At 47.6% G+C, this 20,930-nt stretch overlaps 1 protein-coding gene across 2 annotated transcripts in view; it reads left to right on the top strand.

The window, feature by feature from the left end:
- Window positions 1-20,930, top strand: part of LOC140305236 (spectrin beta chain, non-erythrocytic 1-like) — a 54,860-nt gene continuing 33,930 nt past the window's right edge. Inside the window, exons 1-2 of one of the 2 annotated variants that reach the window (XM_072383996.1) lie at window positions 1-89; window positions 9,003-9,222. In XM_072383996.1, coding sequence (XP_072240097.1) covers window positions 9,069-9,222 — 154 coding nt within the window. In that variant the 5' untranslated portion in view covers window positions 1-89; window positions 9,003-9,068. Of the gene's footprint in view, window positions 90-9,002; window positions 9,223-15,274; window positions 15,786-20,930 lie in introns of those variants that run through there. The other variant, XM_072383997.1, reaches the window with a different exon arrangement.

Genomic DNA, 20,930 nt, shown 5'->3' with positions numbered 1-20,930 from the left:
CTCCTTCCTCCGGTCCTCTCGTTTCTAACCGGTCTGCGGACTCTTCCTCTCGGCGGAACTTTGGAGCCTCGGTCGGTTCCTCAGAGCAGGTAAGCGGCTCCTCCTCTGTTGTTCTAGCTGTGATTGGAGCTTCTGATCCTCCGCTAACTTCACTCCATGTCGGGGAGTCTCGGCTCATTCTGGTCGATCGGACTTCGGTTATTATTACAAAGTCTTCGGATCCCTCCAGACCCGGTTCGCGGTCCCGTCTCCCGGCCCGAGCCGCTCTCCACGGCCGGGTCTCGGCGCCTCTCAGCCCGCCTGTCTGCCGCTCGTCCCCCGCCCCGCCGCCCGCCAGCAGCCATTTGTCTGGGAAGGAGGATGGAGAATAATAACGGTGCGCCATGCAAGGACGCAAAACAGGCGTGGCCGCGGAGGAGTGTGTGTTGGTGTGTGTGTTCGGGACAATAAGCCCCGCTGGCTGCGTACATCTGCGGCTATTTGTTTTAGCGGTGGGTCGGGCGTGTTGTGTCCGGCCTACAGCTGCTGTCCCCGGCTGCGCGAGGCTCCGCGGGCCGCTGCGCAGCTCGGCTCTCCCCGGGAGAAAAAGCTGTAAAACAGCGGTCCAGTTGGGGAGCAGGCCTCCGTGTCCACGTACAGCTGGACTCTGCTGTCGGAACACGAGGCTCCCCCCCGGGTTGGGTTGGACTGAACCGGTTTGTTTACGTTGAGGACCGTTCTGTGGCCAGGCAGAACCCCCCCCATCCTGCCCACACCCTGCAGCCTGGTTTCCGGTCAGTCAGGTCACTGAAAACAGCTGAAAGTTCCGGAAACGTTGCCAGAACCAAACGGGACGTTGCTGTTGCACAGCCACGGTGCAGTCCAAGAGGAACCTTCAGATATGTGGACCCTGGAAAGTTCTGGGAACGTTCTGCTGGTGTAGAAAACTGTAGGTTCCTTTAGCAGCCATGGAGCTGCAAAAGGAACCCGCTGGTGTAGAAATAATGATTCTGCTGTACATAAAACAGTGTTTGGTTCTCAGATGGTAGTTCACGAGTCTTCTGGTGTTTCCCTCGAGCTTCATTCATAAAAACATCCGGGGAACACCGATTCCACGCCTCCAAAACATCTGGAGAACCTTCCCAGAATGCAGTTCTGTAAGAGGTTCTGACAGGAAACTGATCAAACACTGATAATGTCACGTGTTTCTTTCTGTTTGGTTCTCTGAGAACATCAGACTAACGTCCACAAAGAAACTTTTTGGGGAGTGTTTTGAGAATATTGTTGTAGAATCAGGAAAGTGTGAGGGACCTTATAACATGTTCCAGAAGTTCCCAGTGTGTGAAGAACCCATCTCTCAGTGTTCTGTAACGGTTCTGTAACAGAACCTTCCTGTTCGTGTCCAGTGGGTTCTGGTCGTAGACTTTCAATGAGGCGCTGACGGACTCTGCTTCTTCTTGGCTTTTCTTTACAGCCAGAAGTGGCAGAAACCTGATTGTCTGACGTGATTAAATTTAGTCTTGTAGTAAAAATAGTTCCCTCTGTTGGTCATATGTGGTATTGCACCCAAAGGCTCGCTCACGTTAGCTTAACATTTTAGGTTTAAAACCTGTTTTCAGGTGATTTTAGGCTTTGTTTACACTGGTTCTGGACGGATCCAGAGGGATACAATCTTTTAAATGTTTTTAGATTAAATTGTGTTGACATTATGTTTGGCCTGAAACAGAGTCACTGTTCAACCGTAGTGGAATTCCAGTTGATTTGCTCTTGTTTCCTGTTGAAGAAGAGCTCCGTTTGTTTTCATACGAACAAACTTGGTTTCTGGGTCAGGGGTTAACCCTAACCCTTAGGGGTTAACCCAAACCCTAACCCTTAGGGGTTAACCCGAACCCTAGCCCTTAGGGGTTAACCCTGACCCTAACCCTTAGGGGTTAACCCTAACCCTAGCCCTTAGGGGTTAACCCTGACCCTTAGGGCTTAACCCAAACCCTAACCGTTAGGGGTTAACCCTAACCCTTAGGGGTTAACCCAAACCCTAACCCTTAGGGGTTAACCCAAACCCTAACCCTTAGGGGTTAACCCTAAACCCTAACCCTTAGGGGTTAACCCTAACCCTAGCCCTTAGGGGTTAACCCTAACCCTAGCCCTTAGGGGTTAACCCTAACCCTAGCCCTTAGGGGTTAACCCTAACCCTAGCCCTTAGGGGTTAACCCTGACCCTAACCCTTAGGGGTTAACCCTAACCCTAGCCCTTAGGGGTTAACCCTGACCCTTAGGGCTTAACCCAAACCCTAACCGTTAGGGGTTAACCCAAACCCTAACCCTTAGGGGTTAACCCAAACCCTAACCCTTAGGGGTTAACCCTAAACCCTAACCCTTAGGGGATAACCCTAACCCTAACCCTTAGGGGTTAACCCTGACCCTTAGGGCTTAATCCAAACCCTAACCCTTGGGGGTTAACCCTAACCCTTAGGGGTTAACCCAAACCCTGACCCGCTTGGTACAGAGAAACACCAGCAGAAACGGGCGAAGCGTAGACGCTGCTCTCTGTTTGCTCTGACCTCAGATCAGCTGCTCTTTGCTGATGGGTGGGGTCGGCTCACCAGGAAATGACTGTTTATGTGCCGAGTAAATCCAATAACTGCACCCTGCTCAGGGTGAGCTCATGCTTCCTCTGCTGCTGCTCCACCGCTCGCTGTGATGTCACTTTACTTCTCGCAGCTGCTGCCCAACCTGCTGTTACTCCTCATACCACGCTGCCTCCCGTATAACGGGTCGTCCTGGTTCCGCTTGTCGGATCAGACTAAATCAGACCTGTGGTCAGTCTGTCTGAAAATACATAAAATCCTCTAAAGAAATCCACCCAGTCTATGGATGGATTTGGACGAAACGTCTCTGTGTAATGCAGGGATCAGAACCTTGTGGGTCTGGACCTGCCGCCGGGTTCTTCTGGCAGGGTGTTTTCGTGTCGCTGCTGTTAATGGAGCTGGTTGTTAGACTGAGCAGCAGCTGAACCAACGGAGGCTGTAATGTAATGTGCATTCCTAACATGCTAACGGACTCAGTGTGTCACACAGCTGCTGCAGACAGGTGTCACACACCTGCTGAGCTCACGTCAGTCTGTCTCTCAGGCCCTGTGGGGACGTCAGGTCCCCAGTGTGAAGGTTTGGACCTGGTTTCTGGGTTCAGGCCCCGTTTCAGGACACTACTTTGAAGATTCAGACCCAGTTTGGGGGTTCAGACCTGGTTTTAGGGCATAGTTTTAGGATTCACACCCAGTTTTGGGGTTCAGACCTGGTTTTGGGGCATAGTTTAAAGATTCACAACCAGTTTGGGGTTCAGACCTGGTTTTGGGGCATAGTTTTAGGATTCACACCCAGTTTGGGGTTCAGACCTGGTTTTAGGGCATAGTTTTAGGATTCACACCCAGTTTGGGGGTTCAGACCTGGTTTTAGGGCATAGTTTTAGGATTCACACCCAGTTTTGGAGTTCAGACCTGGTTTTAGGGCATATTTTTAGGATTCACACCCAGTTTTGGGGTTCAGACCTGGTTTTGGGGCATAGTTTAAAGATTCAGACTCAGTTTTGTGTTTATGTTTATGCCTTTAGCAGACGCTTTTATGCAAAGCGACTTACAGGTAGGCAGGTAGGGTAAGGGGGTCTTGCCTAAGGACCCCTACTGGAGGTAGTACCTTTCATGCAGGGGATGTTTTGGGGTTCAGACCTGGTTTTGGGGCATAGTTTGAAGATTCAGACTCAGTTTTGGGGTTCAGACCTGGTTTTGGGGCATAGTTAAGAGATTCAGACTCAGTTTTGGGGTTCAGACCTGGTTTTGGGGCATAGTTAAGAGATTCAGACTCAGTTTTGGGCTTCAGACCTGGTTTCAGGACCTAGGTTGAAGATTCCGACCCGTTTTAAGGCTTTTGTCTGGGTGTGTGGGTTGTGTGTCCTCAGCTGTCACTGTCAGGAATGTCTGATAGTATGTCCTCTTGCTCCACCTCTCCACCATTTGTCAGACATTTGCTTCTCTTGCACCTCCCCAATCCCACCCCACCATTAGTCCCACTAAGGGGCTCTGTGGGGGTGGGGGCTCCTAAAAAAACGTTGGACAGATTTTTATTATTTTTGTTTCATGGAATTAACGGCTCTTCTCAGGACTGCTCACTGGGTCTCAACCTGCTCTCTGTTTAGTTTGCATGTGGGGGGGGGGGGGGGGGGGGGTCACCATGGACCATGATGTCCTGTTTGGGGGCGTCTGAGCAGTGGTGGAGGGGTCCTTGTGCCCGTCGTCATGGTTCTGGAATGTGGAGCCATGAAGCAGACTCAAACCCAGAGGGAGAGGGTGGGGGCCCAGCACTTCCTGTGCCCCTCCCTCCCTCCTCGCTTGCTGCTCTCAGGAACTTTATTTTTTCCTTAGATTTTCTGCCTGGTCTCTGTTTACGTTTGGCGTTTCTACAGGCAGAACCTGCAGAGGTTCTGTGGTTCTGATCATCACAGCTGAGCTGCCGTCAGCTCAGGCTCTTCGGGGAAGTCAGGTCCATTAGTGGCTCCCTCAGGACTCTCTAATGGCTCCTGCAACTGCTCAAATCCATCAATCCGGTTCGCTTCCTGCCTCCATTAGCCCTGATCTGGCTGGCCAATCGGAGCAGCCTGTCTGGCATCATCATAAAAACTACAGTACCCACAATCCTCTGGTCTTGAACAGATGTTCTTCTTCTGTGACTCCACACAGCGCTCTGATCTGAAGAACAGATTTATTTGGTCCAATGGAAACCGTCTCGGCTGATTGGCTGCAGAGACGTCTGATAGGCGCGAGGAGCGTGTTTTTCATCTTCCTGAGTGAGTTTTCGGCAGATAAATAAAAAAATAAACCTTGATCTTTTTATTCGTTGTCAGGCCACAGGAAGTGATGTCATGAATGTGATGCTCTGCTGTGAGTCTGACCGATTGGCTCATAAAGTCAGGCCTCCACTCACCTTTTTTCCCTGACTGAAGCAGTGCACCCTGGGAGGTGTAGTTCTCTCCAAACAAACCTTCAGATGATGTTTCACACAAAGGAAGAGAGACGAGAAACTGAGCAGCTCCACGTTCTGTATAAACATCATGGAAAGTGACCCGATCAATGAGCAATATCGATCGGATATCAGGAGAGCAGAGAGATCATGTGAGGAGGGAGAGAGCTTCATGAATAAATAAAAACCTGGAACCTCTGTAGCTCATGGTTTAAGGCAGCTCAGAAGAAACACCAGAGTCCTTATTTCTTTCTGTTCCTGGAACCTTTAAAGTGTCCTGATCAACAGTTCTGCAGCTTTCTGAAACCTTTAAAGTGTCCTGATCAACAGTTCTGCAGCTTTCTGAAACCTTTAAAGTGTCCTGATCAATAGTTCTGCAGCTTTCTGTAACCTTTAAAGTGTCCTGATCAACAGTTCTGCAGCTTTCTGAAACCTTTAAAGTGTCCTGATCAATAGTTCTGCAGCTTTCTGAAACCTTTAAAGTGTCCTGATCAACAGTTCTGCAGCTTTCTGAAACCTTTAAAGTGTCCCGATCAACAGTTCTGCAGCTTTCTGAAACCTTTAAAGTGTCCTGATCAATAGTTCTGCAGCTTTCTGAAACCTTTAAAGTGTCCTGATCAACAGTCCTGCAGCTTTCTGAAGCTCTTTCAGTTTTTCTTTGGACATTTTCTGCTTTTTCCCTCATCTTCAGTCCTTGTTCCTGAGCATTTTCAGAGGTTTTTTCTTTGTTCAGCCACTTAACTCTGACCTTTGACCCATTCAGGCAGAAAAAAGGCTCCTAACTCAAGGGATGAACCAGTGTTGTGTCGACACAGAACAGACAACTTAGCAAAGAAGCCATTTTAAACTGGATCTTTAGGCTCTTTGTTACCAGCAGCCTGTCACAAAGACACATCATTTGTTCCCATTTCTTTAGCTGCATCTCTGAAAAACAGCAAAGAAAACACAGTTTGACAGACAGAAAATAGGATTTCTGCAGCAACAAGGTGATTCCCAAAGAGCTATTAGCTGAAAACTTGGCATATCTCAGCATGGTGTGCAGTGTGTCCTTAAAACATTTGAGGAAACTGGACAAGTGGAGGACAAAAGAAGAAGTGTCAGGCCTAAAAAACTATCTCCAGCAGATGAACAGGATCTGAAAGTGATGTCCTTAAGAAAGAGGAAAAAATCCAGCTGTGACCTGACAGGACCTGAGAGATGCATCTGGACCTTCAGCTGATCCATCTACTGTTGGCCCAAGCCTCATCAGAAATGGTCTCCATGGAAGGGTGGCTGTCAAGAAGCCGTTCTTAAGGAAGGGAAACAGGGAGAAAAGGCTGAGCTGTGCCAAATGACACAAGAAGTGGACTGAAAATCAGTGGCAACAGGTCTTATGGAGGGATGAATCCTCCCCAGAGCCCGGACCTCAACATTATTGAAGCAGTGTGGGATCATCTGACAGAGAACGGAACAAAAGGCAGCCCACATCCAAAGAAGAGCTTTGGGATGTCCTTCAAGAAGCCTGGAGAACTATTCCTGAAGACTCCTTAAAGAAATGACAGAAAGCTTGTCTCAGAGGGTTCAGGCTGTGTTGGAGAATAAAGGAGCTCAGACCAGAGATTCACTTTAAAGCTGCTGAGAACTGAGAAAAACTCTGTTTCTGCCTCAGATTCTGGGTTTATGTTCATGTTTGAACATGTTTCAGTGAATCTCTGCAGCTGCTTCCTGTTTTTATGGAGAAATATAAAGAAATGAAGCTGATCAGGAGTTCTGAACACAAACTGTTAAATTAGATATATATCTAATATATCAGTTTTAATATTAGATTTGGTTCTTTTTGACCGATTGTACATCACATGATCTGTTCAGGGACCATCTGAAATCAGAACATCTGTCAGAGCTGTTGAGGAGACCTGTGACGCTGGTGTTGATGCTTTTGGCAGACGCTTTTATCCGAAGCGACTTCCACTCATAACCCGAACCGAGCACTGACCCTGCTCTCTATCCTGCCCCCTCTGACAGAGCCGGACTCGTGGGTTCCTTCCATGTAGCTCACTGTTAGCTCATTGTTAGCTGTGATGTTAGCTCTGATGTTAGCTCATTGTTAGCTGTGATGTTAGCTCATTGTTAGTTGTGATGTTAGCTGTGATGTTAGCTCATTGTTAGCTCTGATGTTAGCTCATTGTTAGCTGTGATGTTAGCTCTGATGTTAGCTCTGATGTTAGCTCATTGTTAGCTGTGATGTTAGCTCTGATGTTAGCTGTGATGTTAGCTCATTGTTAGCTCTGATGTTAGCTGTGATGTTAGCTCATTGTTAGCTCTGATGTTAGCTGTGATGTTAGCTCATTGTTAGCTGTGATGTTAGCTCTGATGTTAGCTGTGATGTTAGCTCTGATGTTACGTCCTCATTTGTAAGCTTTGGATAGAAGCGTCTGCTAAATGCAGAAACCTATCCCAGGTAGGGTGGGGGGGTCTTGCCTTAGGACCCCTACTGGAGGCCGTACATTTCATGCAGGGCTGTCAGGATTTGACCCCACTTCACCCACATGAAAGGTGGCAGTTATACCACGACACAAAGGAACGGAGTGAAGTTCCAGAAACTGCTGCAGAACACTCCCAGCTACACCAGTCGGGTCAGTCCTCGGCCTTTGGTTTATTCAAACATCAGAAAACTTTAAACGGAGGATTTTCATGCTTTCAGAGGGACTTTGTTACTGAACACTCAGGTGAGGCTTCACCTGGAAGAGCCTGCACATGTTTCTGTGGGGCTCAGTCTGAGTTGGGAGCAGATTCCTCTTTAATATAAAACCATTAAGATGACATCATACCCCAGAGATCTGGGAGTCCATGCGTTCGGTGTTTTTATTCTCTGAGATGAAATGGCTGAAACGCAGAGATCGTGACTTCCTGTCATCACTCAGAGCTGAAAGCCTCCTCAGATGTGGACCGGCTGCCTGGTTTGACTCCAGAAACTGGTGAAAATAACCATGAAAGTGAGGCTCACCAGTCTTCATACGAGGCAATACTAAGAGGAATCGATTCCAACTTTAAACTGAACAAACAACATGTTTTTGGTCCTTTTATGGCTGCTTTTCTCTTCCTTTGCTTTATTTGATTGATCTTATCAATGCTTGTGGTAACGTTTCAGTTTGGTCTCTGGGAGGCGAGTCGGTTCAGCATCGTTCATCTCGCCATCGCTCAGCTGCAGCTGCAGGCCCTTTTCTGTCTGTACCTGCTCAGCTGGGCTTGAGTCCTTCTCCGCCGGGGAGTCGGGCTGAAAATAACCCAAGAACCCGCCATGTTTAAAAACCCGGCAGCAGCGACCGTGCTTTATTATTTCTGTGATGATACAACCATCGCCGAGCAGCAAGCCTCCACCTCACAGGACATGGGGCCTGCTTGCTGCATCCACCCCCCCCACATGGAGCTGCTTCCTGACCCTGACCCTGACCCTGACGCTGACCCTCCATGCAGAACCCTTCAGGTCCACATAAAGGTGTGGATCCAGAACCACACTTAGATCCTCACTCAGGCTCAGAGACACTTTCTGTCTTCTGAATCCTGAGTTACACAATGCAAAAAACCTTCGTTTCATTGAAAGAAACGGAACATCTGACTGGTTCTGTTGTTAGGAACAATGTTGTTTTTGACGACCATCTTAGATTTAGTCTTTTGGACTAAAATGCTTATTAGTTTTAGTCAAATTTTAGTCACTTCTATATGTGATAGTTTTAGTAAAAAAAAGAAGTATAGACTTTTTACAAATGAATTTAGGTCAATAAGTATTGGAACAATAATAATAATAACAATGATTTTTGGAACCAAGTCTGCTGAACAGAACCAGCAGAAGGTGAAGCAGATGAAAGGTGCAGAGGTGCGTGTTGTCCAGCAGGTGGAGCTGTGGGACAGACTGTTATTAAAGGGCCACTGAAACAGAAAACCCAGGTCTGAGGTCACCTGGACCCGATGCCACCAGGCCCTCAGTTTCTGGCATCAGCTGTGTGTCTGAAGCTGTTTCCTGTGCACCCTGCAGGTCGGCCTGAAGCCGCCCATGTGGACGTGTCCCCGCTGACGTCGAGGCTAGTGTCTGGTCACAGTGATGATGACGACGGTGGCTGCCGAGTTCGACCACATGGAGCTGCAGCAGCAGTACAGCAGCAGCGACACGGTCAACAACCGCTGGGATGACGAATGGGACAACGAGAACAGCTCGGCCCGCCTCTTCGAACGCTCCCGCATCAAAGCGCTCGCAGGTAGGAGCTCCCAAATGTCCGTCTGATTAATCATGTTCATGATAGTAATCACAAAGTTATTCCCAAGTCACACCATGAGCATGGTGCTGAGGAGCAGTGCACCCGTAACACTGAGAAATATGACTTTTTCTTGGTCAAAAAACACACTAAAGAGGCAGCAGAAACTCGAGTTAAAGTTTAAAACAAGGTTTCATGAACTGATGCATCGATTTTTACTTCTAAAAGCCCAAAAAACAGGTTTTTAGTTTAAGTTTGAACGAACAAATAAAAGTTTGTCCTGGTTTCTGATCAATTTATGATGATTCTAGAGGAGTAAAGTGGATAAACTGGAGGTTAAACAAAGAACCCAGAATGAGTCTGGGGCAGCAGATTTGAGCTGAAGCTGTTGCACACACAGCATGTCTGTATAAAAGTTTAAAAAGAAAACTGGAACCAGCAGATCTGTCCTCTGATTGGACGCTCTGTGACATCAGAGCAAGATTCTGACCAGTTTAAAGCTGCAGTGCGTAACTTCTGTCGCCCCCTGGAGGATTTCTGCGTTATTACAACAGTATGAGGTATGGGCCGGTGTAACCCCCCCACCCCCCACTCAGAAGAGCTTTTTGTGTGATTTCTTTTGTGCTTCAGAAACACAGATAGTATGATTAGTTAGCCGATACGTCTCTGTTGATGTCAGTGTGTGAGTTTACAGCGGCTGCAGCTCGGTGGTGTCGCGGCTCCAGAACAGGCAGCCATCAGCAACATATCCACAGAGCTTCTGTCTGCGTACACAACGTGTCGGCGGCTAACTTACCGGCTGCTAACTTACCGGCTGCTAACTTACCGGCTGCTAACTTACCGGCTGCTAACTTACCGGCTGCTAACTTACCGGCTGCTAAACTTAACGGCTGCTAAACTTACCGGCTGCTAAACTTAACGGCTGCTAACTTAACGGCTGCTAAACTTAACGGCTGCTAACTTAATGGCTGCTAACTTACCGGCTGCTAACTTACCGGCTGCTAAACTTACCGGCTGCTAACTTACCGGCTGCTAACTTACCGGCTGCTAACTTACCGGCTGCTAAACTTACCGGCTGCTAAACTTAACGGCTGCTAACTTACCGGCTGCTAAACTTAACGGCTGCTAACTTAACGGCTGCTAAACTTAACGGCTGCTAAACTTAACGGCTGCTAACTTAACGGCTGCTAACTTAACGGCTGCTAACTTAACGGCTGCTAACTTACCGGCTGCTAACTTAACGGCTCCTAACTTAACGGCTGCTAACTTAACGGCTGCTAACTTAACGGCTGCTAACTTACTGGCTGCTAATTTAACGGCTGCTAAACTTAACGGCTGCTAACTTAACGGCTGCTAACTTAACGGCTGCTAACTTAACGGCTGCTAACTTACCGGCTGCTAACTTAATGGCTGCTAACTTACCGGCTGCTAAACTTACCGGCTGCTAACTTAACGGCTGCTAACTTAACGGCTGCTAACTTAACGGCTGCTAACTTACCGGCTGCTAACTTACCGGCTGCTAAACTTAACGGCTGCTAAACTTAACGGCTGCTAACTTAACGGCTGCTAAACTTAACGGCTGCTAACTTAACGGCTGCTAACTTAACGGCTGCTAACTTACCGGCTGCTAACTTACCGGCTGCTAACTTAATGGCTGCTAACTTACCGGCTGCTAACTTACCGGCTGCTAAACTTACCGGCTGCTAACTTAACGGCTGCTAACTTAACGGCTGCTAACTTAACGGCTGCTAACTTACCGGCTGCTAACTTACCGGCTGCTAAACTTAACGGCTGCTAAACTTAACGGCTGCTAAACTTAACGGCTGCTAAACTTAACGGCTGCTAACTTAACGGCTGCTAACTTAACGGCTGCTAAACTTACCGGCTGCTAACTTAATGGCTGCTAACTTACCGGCTGCTAACTTACCGGCTGCTAACTTAACGGCTGCTAACTTAACGGCTGCTAACTTAACGGCTGCTAAACTTAACGGCTGCTAACTTAACGGCTGCTAAACTTAACGGCTGGTAAACTTAACGGCTGCTAACTTAACGGCTGCTAACTTAACGGCTGCTAACTTACTGGCTGCTAATTTAACGGCTGCTAAACTTAACGGCTGCTAAACTTAACGGCTGCTAACTTAACGGCTGCTAAACTTAACGGCTGCTAAACTTAACGGCTGCTAACTTAACGGCTGCTAACTTACCGGCTGCTAACTTACCGGCTGCTAACTTACCGGCTGCTAACTTAACAGCTGCTAAACTTAACGGCTGCTAACTTAACGGCTGCTAACTTACCGGCTGCTAAACTTACCGGCTGCTAACTTAACGGCTGCTAACTTAACGGCTGCTAACTTAACGGCTGCTAACTTACCGGCTGCTAAACTTACAGCACACAGACGCAGTGAGTTGCACAGCAACACGGCCTCACACCCTGGAACTTATAGCTCTGTAACCTGTAGCTCTTCAGGCTAACGCTACACAATGTGGCGAACACCAGGCTGCCAACAGCACACCACATCCATAGCACCATTTCCAAGGGAACCATACAGTACCGGTCCAGTACATGTAACAGCAGCACATCCTGCTCCTAATGAACAGCTTAACCAGCAGAATCAGGGCAACATCGGTGCCGGGCCTCGGTCCAATCTCCTCCTTCAGGGCTCTCCATCGAGGAAAAGCAACGCGATGCAATCCTGGTTTGTCTTCTCCTTTTGTCTCTCTTTGACAACAGGCCTTCTGCCTTCTTCCACTTCTGAACCTCTTGGTCCCTTCTTTGGGTTCTCCGCCATGTTGCTTCACCTGGAGCCGCTTAATGCATCAGCTCCTCTACTTCCTGGAGTGAAACGGATATTTATAGACCTGTAGAAGTTACGCACTGCAGCTTTAAGTATCTGAAACTTTAAGAGGTCACAGAGTCGTGTTGAAGTCACTCTGCAGCCTGAGGAGCTCACATGACCCGCTGCGTTCCTGAGGAGGGTTTTATTGGAGGAAGAAGGCTCATAATCTGCTAATTCACCATTGGTTCATGTGATTTCTCTGCGTGTTTGAACTCTGACCTTGTTGTCAGCTGACGTGCAGCCCGGTGATCACATGGTTGTTCAGGTGAATTTTAATGAGGCCGAGCTGCACCACTTCAGGTTTTCACTAAAGTCCAATTTGATCTGTTTCAAACAAAATCCTTTTTGACTTCCTGAAAGATATTTCAGGGTTTTGTCCTTTATTTTCAGTCATTCTCAGAGTTCCTGTAAATGTGCCTTCAGGGGACCCCAGGTGGTGACCATGCAACTGGGGACGCTGTGTGTGGTCCGGGTTTAGGGTTCTGGTTCTGGGTGATAGGAATGCCTGATCTGTGGTCCTCACAAAGATGGAGGCAGAAATGTGTGTTCATCTGCAGGATGTTTGTTTCTTATTTCCTGTCCTTGACTCTGGAATGTGAAGAAACAATGAGGGGAAACACCAAACCTCCTCCCCTTCACACCCCTGATGACATCATTGTCACGCTGTCACATCATTGGCTGACACACACACTCACACACACACACTTCAACACACTCCGCACTGTAAAAATCTCTTTTCTGTTATGACTTTAAAGAGGTCTTGGTATCTTTATGGGAGTCTTAGTCAATAATCTCACCCTGCTGCTGAAGCTTTGACCAGTTTTTATGAGGATTGGACTTTTAGGACGTTGCTGAACTTCAGTTAAATATCAGATACAAAGTAAAGACTTGTTTATGCTCCATTTAAAGATTCTTTAACTGTCTCTATCCGCTGGTCTGGGCTGAAACGATTCCTCCACAAACTCGATCACAAAAAAACTCCTTGATGTAAATGCTTCGATGCTCCGTTTAACTCCCGCTAAACATGTTCTGCTCAGCGGTCACCCTGTTTCACACGGACAGTTATTACTGAGAACAGAAGGAAGCTAGCAGAGAACAGAGGGAAGCTAGCAGAGAACAGAAGGAAGCTAACAGAGAACAGAGGGAAGCTAGCGGAGAACAGAAGGAAGCTAGCAGAGAACAGAAGGAAGCTAACAGAGAACAGAAGGAAGCTAGCAGGGAACAGAAGGAAACTAACAGAGAACAGAAGGAAGCTAGCAGAGAACAGAAGGAAGCTAGCAGAGAACAGAAGGAAGCTAGCAGAGAACAGAAGGAAGCTAGCAGAGAGCAGAAGGAAGCTAGCAGAGAACAGAAGGAAGCTAGCAGAGAACAGAAGGAAGCTAGCAGAGAACAGAAGGAAGCTAGCGGAGAACAGAAGGAAGCTAGCAGAGAACAGAAGGAAGCTAGCAGAGAACAGAAGGAAGCTAGCAGAGAACAGAAGGAAGCTAACAGAGAACAGAAGGAAGCTAGCAGGGAACAGAAGGAAACTAACAGAGAACAGAAGGAAGCTAGCGGAGAACAGAAGGAAGCTAGCGGAGAACAGAAGGAAGCTAGCAGAGAACAGAAGGAAGCTAGCAGAGAACAGAAGGAAGCTAGCAGAGAACAGAGGGAAGCTAGCGGAGAACAGAAGGAAGCTAGCAGAGAACAGAAGGAAGCTAACAGAGAACAGAAGGAAGCTAGCAGGGAACAGAAGGAAACTAACAGAGAACAGAAGGGAGCTAGCAGAGAACAGAAGGAAGCTAGGAGAGAACAGAAGGAAGCTAGCAGAGAACAGAAGGAAGCTAGCAGGGAACAGAAGGAAACTAACAGAGAACAGAAGGAAGCTAGCAGAGAACAGAAGGAAGCTAGCAGAGAACAGAAGGAAGCTAGCAGAGAACAGAAGGAAGCTAGCAGAGAACAGAAGGAAGCTAGCAGAGAACAGAAGGAAGCTAGCGGAGAACAGAAGGAAGCTAGCAGAGAACAGAAGGAAGCTAGCAGAGAACAGAAGGAAGCTAGCAGAGAACAGAAGGAAGCTAACAGAGAACAGAAGGAAGCTAGCAGGGAACAGAAGGAAACTAACAGAGAACAGAAGGAAGCTAGCAGAGAACAGAAGGAAGCTAGCGGAGAACAGAAGGAAGCTAGCAGAGAACAGAAGGAAGCTAGCAGAGAACAGAAGGAAGCTAGCAGAGAACAGAGGGAAGCTAGCGGAGAACAGAAGGAAGCTAGCAGAGAACAGAAGGAAGCTAACAGAGAACAGAAGGAAGCTAGCAGGGAACAGAAGGAAACTAACAGAGAACAGAAGGAAGCTAGCAGAGAACAGAAGGAAGCTAGCAGAGAACAGAAGGAAGCTAGCAGAGAACAGAAGGAAGCTAGCAGAGAACAGAAGGAAGCTAGTAGAGAACAGAAGGACGCTAGCAGAGAACAGAAGGAAGCTAGCAGAGAACAGAAGGAAACTAGCAGAGAACAGAAGGACGCTAGCAGAGAACAGAAGGAAACTAGCAGAGAACAGAAGGAAACTAGCAGAGAACAGAAGGAAGCTAGCAGGGAACAGAAGGAAGCTGCTTCAGCCTCCTCCAGCCTCTCAGTAATCTGAATTTTGCCCCTTTCAGTGTACTGTAAAGGTTACAGCCCCACTGGCCGGTTTCTTTGGGAAGTAAATCGAGATACAAGAAATGGTTTGACTTCAGTAGTGTACTTTCATCCCATCAACAGGTAGATACATCATGACCATCTGAAACCAGTGGAAACACAGCGCTGTAATACTGCTTAAACTTTGGGTCAAAACCGAAACTTTTCTGAGGATATTTTCCTCAGCTATTAAAGATTGAATCCCAGCTCAGTGTGAACAAACCTCACAGCTTCTTCATTAAAGTAGTGAAGTGAGTCTTCTTCTTCTTTGGTGTCATGTTCATGCAGATGAATCCGTCTTTGGGACTGCAGGTGAGTCGTTCCGGTGACGTCTTCCCTCTTTACAGGCATCAGACTTTCATTTTTTACAGTGTTTTCAGTGGGTGGGGCTCTGTGTGTGTTAGGAGGGAAACGAGCCAACCAATCAGATCACAGACTTGGAACAATCAGAGCAGCAGCAGAAGAAGAGTGAGCAGTGTGTGGCTGCTGCTGGACACGTGCACGCGCTCAGGTATAGCGCCCGCTGTGCTGCAACCACGACCTCTGGACTCTTTTTTCAGCTGCTGGGACACAAGGCCGTTTCCCGTCTGCAGCTCCAAAGCAGCGGCCAGCATTTGAATCTTCTTCTTCTTTGGCTGAAAAGGTGGCAGAGCGACGGGCTGCTTCAGGGTCAGAGTTTCAGACTGTCATGCTGCTCTGGATCAGCGGAGTCACCTGGACTTAAACTTTCATTTGTGATCTTTAAATCTGGCCCGAGTTCAGTCTTTTTCTCTGATTTTGTTTCCTTTCCAACTTTGTTTTTTTATTTTTCTGCTTTAAACCTGCAGAAACTTTGATGGGAAAAGTTTCTTCTTCCAGCAGAATCTCATAAAGATTTCTGGTGTTTTGGGCTGAACCGGTTCTGAGTGGGTAATGATCCAGGAGCTCTCGGGTGTTTTTGTCGCTCAGGACCACTTCACTCTCGTGTTTCGCTGGTTGTGTTTGTATTTTGGGGTGTGATGGAGGCGGAGTGGGCGTCGGCTGACCCAGCTCAGCAGCAGGCCAGCTACGTCCAGCTGGAGGGTCGATTCAAGCAGCTGCAAGGTAAGACGAATGGAGGCTTCCTGTGATCTTTCAGCCTCACTGAGCCCTGATCAGTCTCTGGGTAAACCTGAGGGGCCACAGCATGATTCAAGGCTCCAGTTTCCTTTAAACTCACTGTTTGGAACAAAAGTTTATTCAGTTCAGTTTTATTTATAAAGCCTCAAATCACAACAAATTCCAATTCATTGACATACAATCAGAAATCAGTCAAATCCAATTAATTAGATTCAAAATTAGTCCAATTCATACAGAGCTAATTAAAAAAAGCAGCCTAGCTCAGGAAACCAACAGATTGCACTAAAACTTCTCTTTGATCCAATCTCCTGTCCTGAGCTGCACGAGGCGACTGTGGAGAGAAAAAACTCCCTTTTAACAGGAAGAAACCTCCATCAGATGCTAGCAAACGATGCTTTCTCATCAACAGTGATGAACCAAGCCGGAGATGTGCACAGCGTAACTCGTAGTAATGCATGTGAACCGTTAATTACTGCGTTTAAACATTTTGGATATATTAACCTCATTAAACAATTGTACCTGGAGACCTCCATCTTTATCAGAAACATGCCGATAATGTAACGCTAGCACAGCGAGAGTGAGGAGAGGACCGGTGTTGTGTTGGAAACACACCTTAAACACAGCTGCAGGTTGTCTGAGTTACAGAACGGAACCGTTCAGCTAGAAAGCTTCAGCTAACAAAGTAATGTGGGAACAATAATGTTCATCTTTCAGAAAGGAGCAGCAGGAACTCCTTAGAAGTTGGTGTACGTCATCTTCATTAGCTAAGCTGTTAGCGTTAGCTGCTGCTAAAGGAAGGATATCTGCTCCCAGGAACAGGAAGAAGGAGTTTTACACTTCAGACGCCCTGATATCTGCTCCCAGGAGCAGGAAGAAGGAGTTTTACACTTCAGACGCCCTGATATATGCTCCCAGGAACAGGAAGAAGGAGTTTTACACTTCAGATGCCCTGATATATGCTCCCAGGAGCAGGAAGAAGGAGTTTTACACTTCAGATGCCCTGATATATGCTCCCAGGAGCAGGAAGAAGGAGTTTTACACTTCAGACGCCCTGATATATGCTCCCAGGAACAGGAAGAAGGAGTTTTACACTTCAGATGCCCTGATATATGCTCCCAGGAGCAGGAAGAAGGAGTTTTACACTTCAGACGCCCTGATATCTGCTCCCAGGAACAGGAAGAAGGAGTTTTACACTTCAGACGCCCTGATATATGCTCCCAGGAGCAGGAAGAAGGAGTTTTACACTTCAGACGCCCTGATATATGCTCCCAGGAACAGGAAGAAGGAGTTTTACACTTCAGACGCCCTGATATATCCTCCCAGGAACAGGAAGAAGGAGTTTTACACTTCAGACGCCCTGATATCTGCTCCCAGGAACAGGAAGAAGGAGTTTTACACTTCAGACGCCCTGATATATGCTCCCAGGAACAGGAAGAAGGAGTTTTACACTTCAGACGCCCTGATATATGCTCCCAGGAACAGGAAGAAGGAGTTTTACACTTCAGACGCCCTGATATATGCTCCCAGGAACAGGAAGAAGGAGTTTTACACTTCAGACGCTCTGATATATGCTCCCAGGAACAGGAAGAAGGAGTTTTACACTTCAGACGCCCTGATATATGCTCCCAGGAACAGGAAGAAGGAGTTTTACACTTCAGACGCCCTGATATATGCTCCCAGGAACAGGAAGAAGGAGTTTTACACTTCAGACGCCCTGATATATGCTCCCAGGAGCAGGAAGAAGGAGTTTTACACTTCAGACGCCCTGATATATGCTCCCAGGAACAGGAAGAAGGAGTTTTACACTTCAGACGCCCTGATATATGCTCCCAGGAGCAGGAAGAAGGAGTTTTACACTTCAGACGCCCTGATATATGCTCCCAGGAACAGGAAGAAGGAGTTTTACACTTCAGACGCCCTGATATATGCTCCCAGGAGCAGGAAGAAGGAGTTTTACACTTCAGACGCCCTTATATCTGCTCCCAGGAGCAGGAAGAAGGAGTTTTACACTTCAGACGCCCTGATATATGCTCCCAGGAGCAGGAAGAAGGAGTTTTACACTTCAGACGCCCTGATATATGCTCCCAGGAACAGGAAGAAGGAGTTTTACACTTCAGACGCCCTGATATATGCTCCCAGGAACAGGAAGAAGGAGTTTTACACTTCAGACGCCCTGATATATGCTCCCAGGAGCAGGAAGAAGGAGTTTTACACTTCAGACGCCCTTATATCTGCTCCCAGGAGCAGGAAGAAGGAGTTTTACACTTCAGACGCCCTGATATATGCTCCCAGGAGCAGGAAGAAGGAGTTTTACACTTCAGACGCCCTGATATATGCTCCCAGGAACAGGAAGAAGGAGTTTTACACTTCAGACGCCCTGATATCTGCTCCCAGGAACAGAAAGAAGGAGTTTTACACTTCAGACGCCCTGATATATGCTCCCAGGAACAGGAAGAAGGAGTTTTACACTTCAGACGCCCTGATATATGCTCCCAGGAACAGGAAGAAGGAGTTTTACACTTCAGACGCCCTGATATCTGCTCCCAGGAACAGAAAGAAGGAGTTTTACACTTCAGACGCCCTGATATATGCTCCCAGGAGCAGGAAGAAGGAGTTTTACACTTCAGACGCCCTGATATATGCTCCCAGGAACAGGAAGAAGGAGTTTTACACTTCAGACGCCCTGATATATGCTCCCAGGAACAGGAAGAAGGAGTTTTACACTTCAGACGCCCTGATATATGCTCCCAGGAACAGGAAGAAGGAGTTTTACACTTCAGACGCCCTGATATATGCTCCCAGGAGCAGGAAGAAGGAGTTTTACACTTCAGACGCCCTTATATCTGCTCCCAGGAGCAGGAAGAAGGAGTTTTACACTTCAGACGCCCTGATATATGCTCCCAGGAGCAGGAAGAAGGAGTTTTACACTTCAGACGCCCTGATATATGCTCCCAGGAACAGGAAGAAGGAGTTTTACACTTCAGACGCCCTGATATATGCTCCCAGGAACAGGAAGAAGGAGTTTTACACTTCAGACGCCCTGATATATGCTCCCAGGAGCAGGAAGAAGGAGTTTTACACTTCAGACGCCCTTATATCTGCTCCCAGGAGCAGGAAGAAGGAGTTTTACACTTCAGACGCCCTGATATATGCTCCCAGGAGCAGGAAGAAGGAGTTTTACACTTCAGACGCCCTGATATCTGCTCCCAGGAACAGAAAGAAGGAGTTTTACACTTCAGACGCCCTGATATATGCTCCCAGGAACAGGAAGAAGGAGTTTTACACTTCAGACGCCCTGATATATGCTCCCAGGAACAGGAAGAAGGAGTTTTACACTTCAGACGCCCTGATATCTGCTCCCAGGAACAGGAAGAAGGAGTTTTACACTTCAGACGCCCTGATATATGCTCCCAGGAGCAGGAAGAAGGAGTTTTACACTTCAGACGCCCTGATATATGCTCCCAGGAACAGGAAGAAGGAGTTTTACACTTCAGACGCCCTGATATATGCTCCCAGGAACAGGAAGAAGGAGTTTTACACTTCAGACGCCCTGATATATGCTCCCAGGAACAGGAAGAAGGAGTTTTACACTTCAGACGCCCTGATATATGCTCCCAGGAGCAGGAAGAAGGAGTTTTACACTTCAGACGCCCTTATATCTGCTCCCAGGAGCAGGAAGAAGGAGTTTTACACTTCAGACGCCCTGATATATGCTCCCAGGAGCAGGAAGAAGGAGTTTTACACTTCAGACGCCCTGATATATGCTCCCAGGAACAGGAAGAAGGAGTTTTACACTTCAGACGCCCTGATATATGCTCCCAGGAACAGGAAGAAGGAGTTTTACACTTCAGACGCCCTGATATATGCTCCCAGGAGCAGGAAGAAGGAGTTTTACACTTCAGACGCCCTTATATCTGCTCCCAGGAGCAGGAAGAAGGAGTTTTACACTTCAGACGCCCTGATATATGCTCCCAGGAGCAGGAAGAAGGAGTTTTACACTTCAGACGCCCTGATATATGCTCCCAGGAACAGGAAGAAGGAGTTTTACACTTCAGACGCCCTGATATCTGCTCCCAGGAACAGAAAGAAGGAGTTTTACACTTCAGACGCCCTGATATATGCTCCCAGGAACAGGAAGAAGGAGTTTTACACTTCAGACGCCCTGATATATGCTCCCAGGAGCAGGAAGAAGGAGTTTTACACTTCAGACGCCCTGATATATGCTCCCAGGAACAGGAAGAAGGAGTTTTACACTTCAGACGCCCTGATATATGCTCCCAGGAACAGGAAGGAGTTTTACACTTCAGACGCCCTGATATATGCTCCCAGGAGCAGGAAGAAGGAGTTTTACACTTCAGACGCCCTGATATATGCTCCCAGGAACAGGAAGAAGGAGTTTTACACCTCAGACGCCCTGATATATGCTCCCAGGAACAGGAAGAAGGAGTTTTACACTTCAGACGCCCTGATATATGCTCCCAGGAACAGGAAGAAGGAGTTTTACTCTTCAGACGCCCTGATATATGCTCCCAGGAACAGGAAGAAGGAGTTTTACACTTCAGACGCCCTGATATATGCTCCCAGGAACAGGAAGAAGGAGTTTTACACTTCAGACGCCCTGATATATGCTCCCAGGAACAGGAAGAAGGAGTTTTACACTTCAGACGCCCTGATATATGCTCCCAGGAGCAGGAAGAAGGAGTTTTACACTTCAGACGCCCTGATATATGCTCCCAGGAACAGGAAGAAGGAGTTTTACACTTCAGACGCCCTGATATATGCTCCCAGGAGCAGGAAGAAGGAGTTTTACACTTCAGACGCCCTGATATCTGCTCCCAGGAGCAGGAAGAAGGAGTTTTACACTTCAGACGCCCTGATATCTGCTCCCAGGAGCAGGAAGAAGGAGTTTTACACTTCAGACGCCCTGATATCTGCTCCCAGGAGCAGGAAGAAGGAGTTTTACGCTTCAGACGCCCTGATATATGCTCCCAGGAACAGGAAGAAGGAGTTTTACACTTCAGACGCCCTGATATCTGCTCCCAGGAGCAGGAAGAAGGAGTTTTACGCTTCAGACGCCCTGATATCTGCTCCCAGGAGAAGGAAGAAGGAGTTTTACACTTCAGACGCCCT

The sequence above is a fragment of the Leuresthes tenuis genome, unplaced genomic scaffold (assembly GCF_036924035.1).
Source record: "Leuresthes tenuis unplaced genomic scaffold, fLeuTen1.0.hap1 SCAF_4, whole genome shotgun sequence".
Classification (NCBI taxonomy): Eukaryota; Metazoa; Chordata; class Actinopteri; order Atheriniformes; family Atherinopsidae; genus Leuresthes; species Leuresthes tenuis.
The sequence above is the reverse complement of the archived record's forward strand: the minus strand, read 5'-3'. Positions and strand labels throughout refer to the sequence as shown.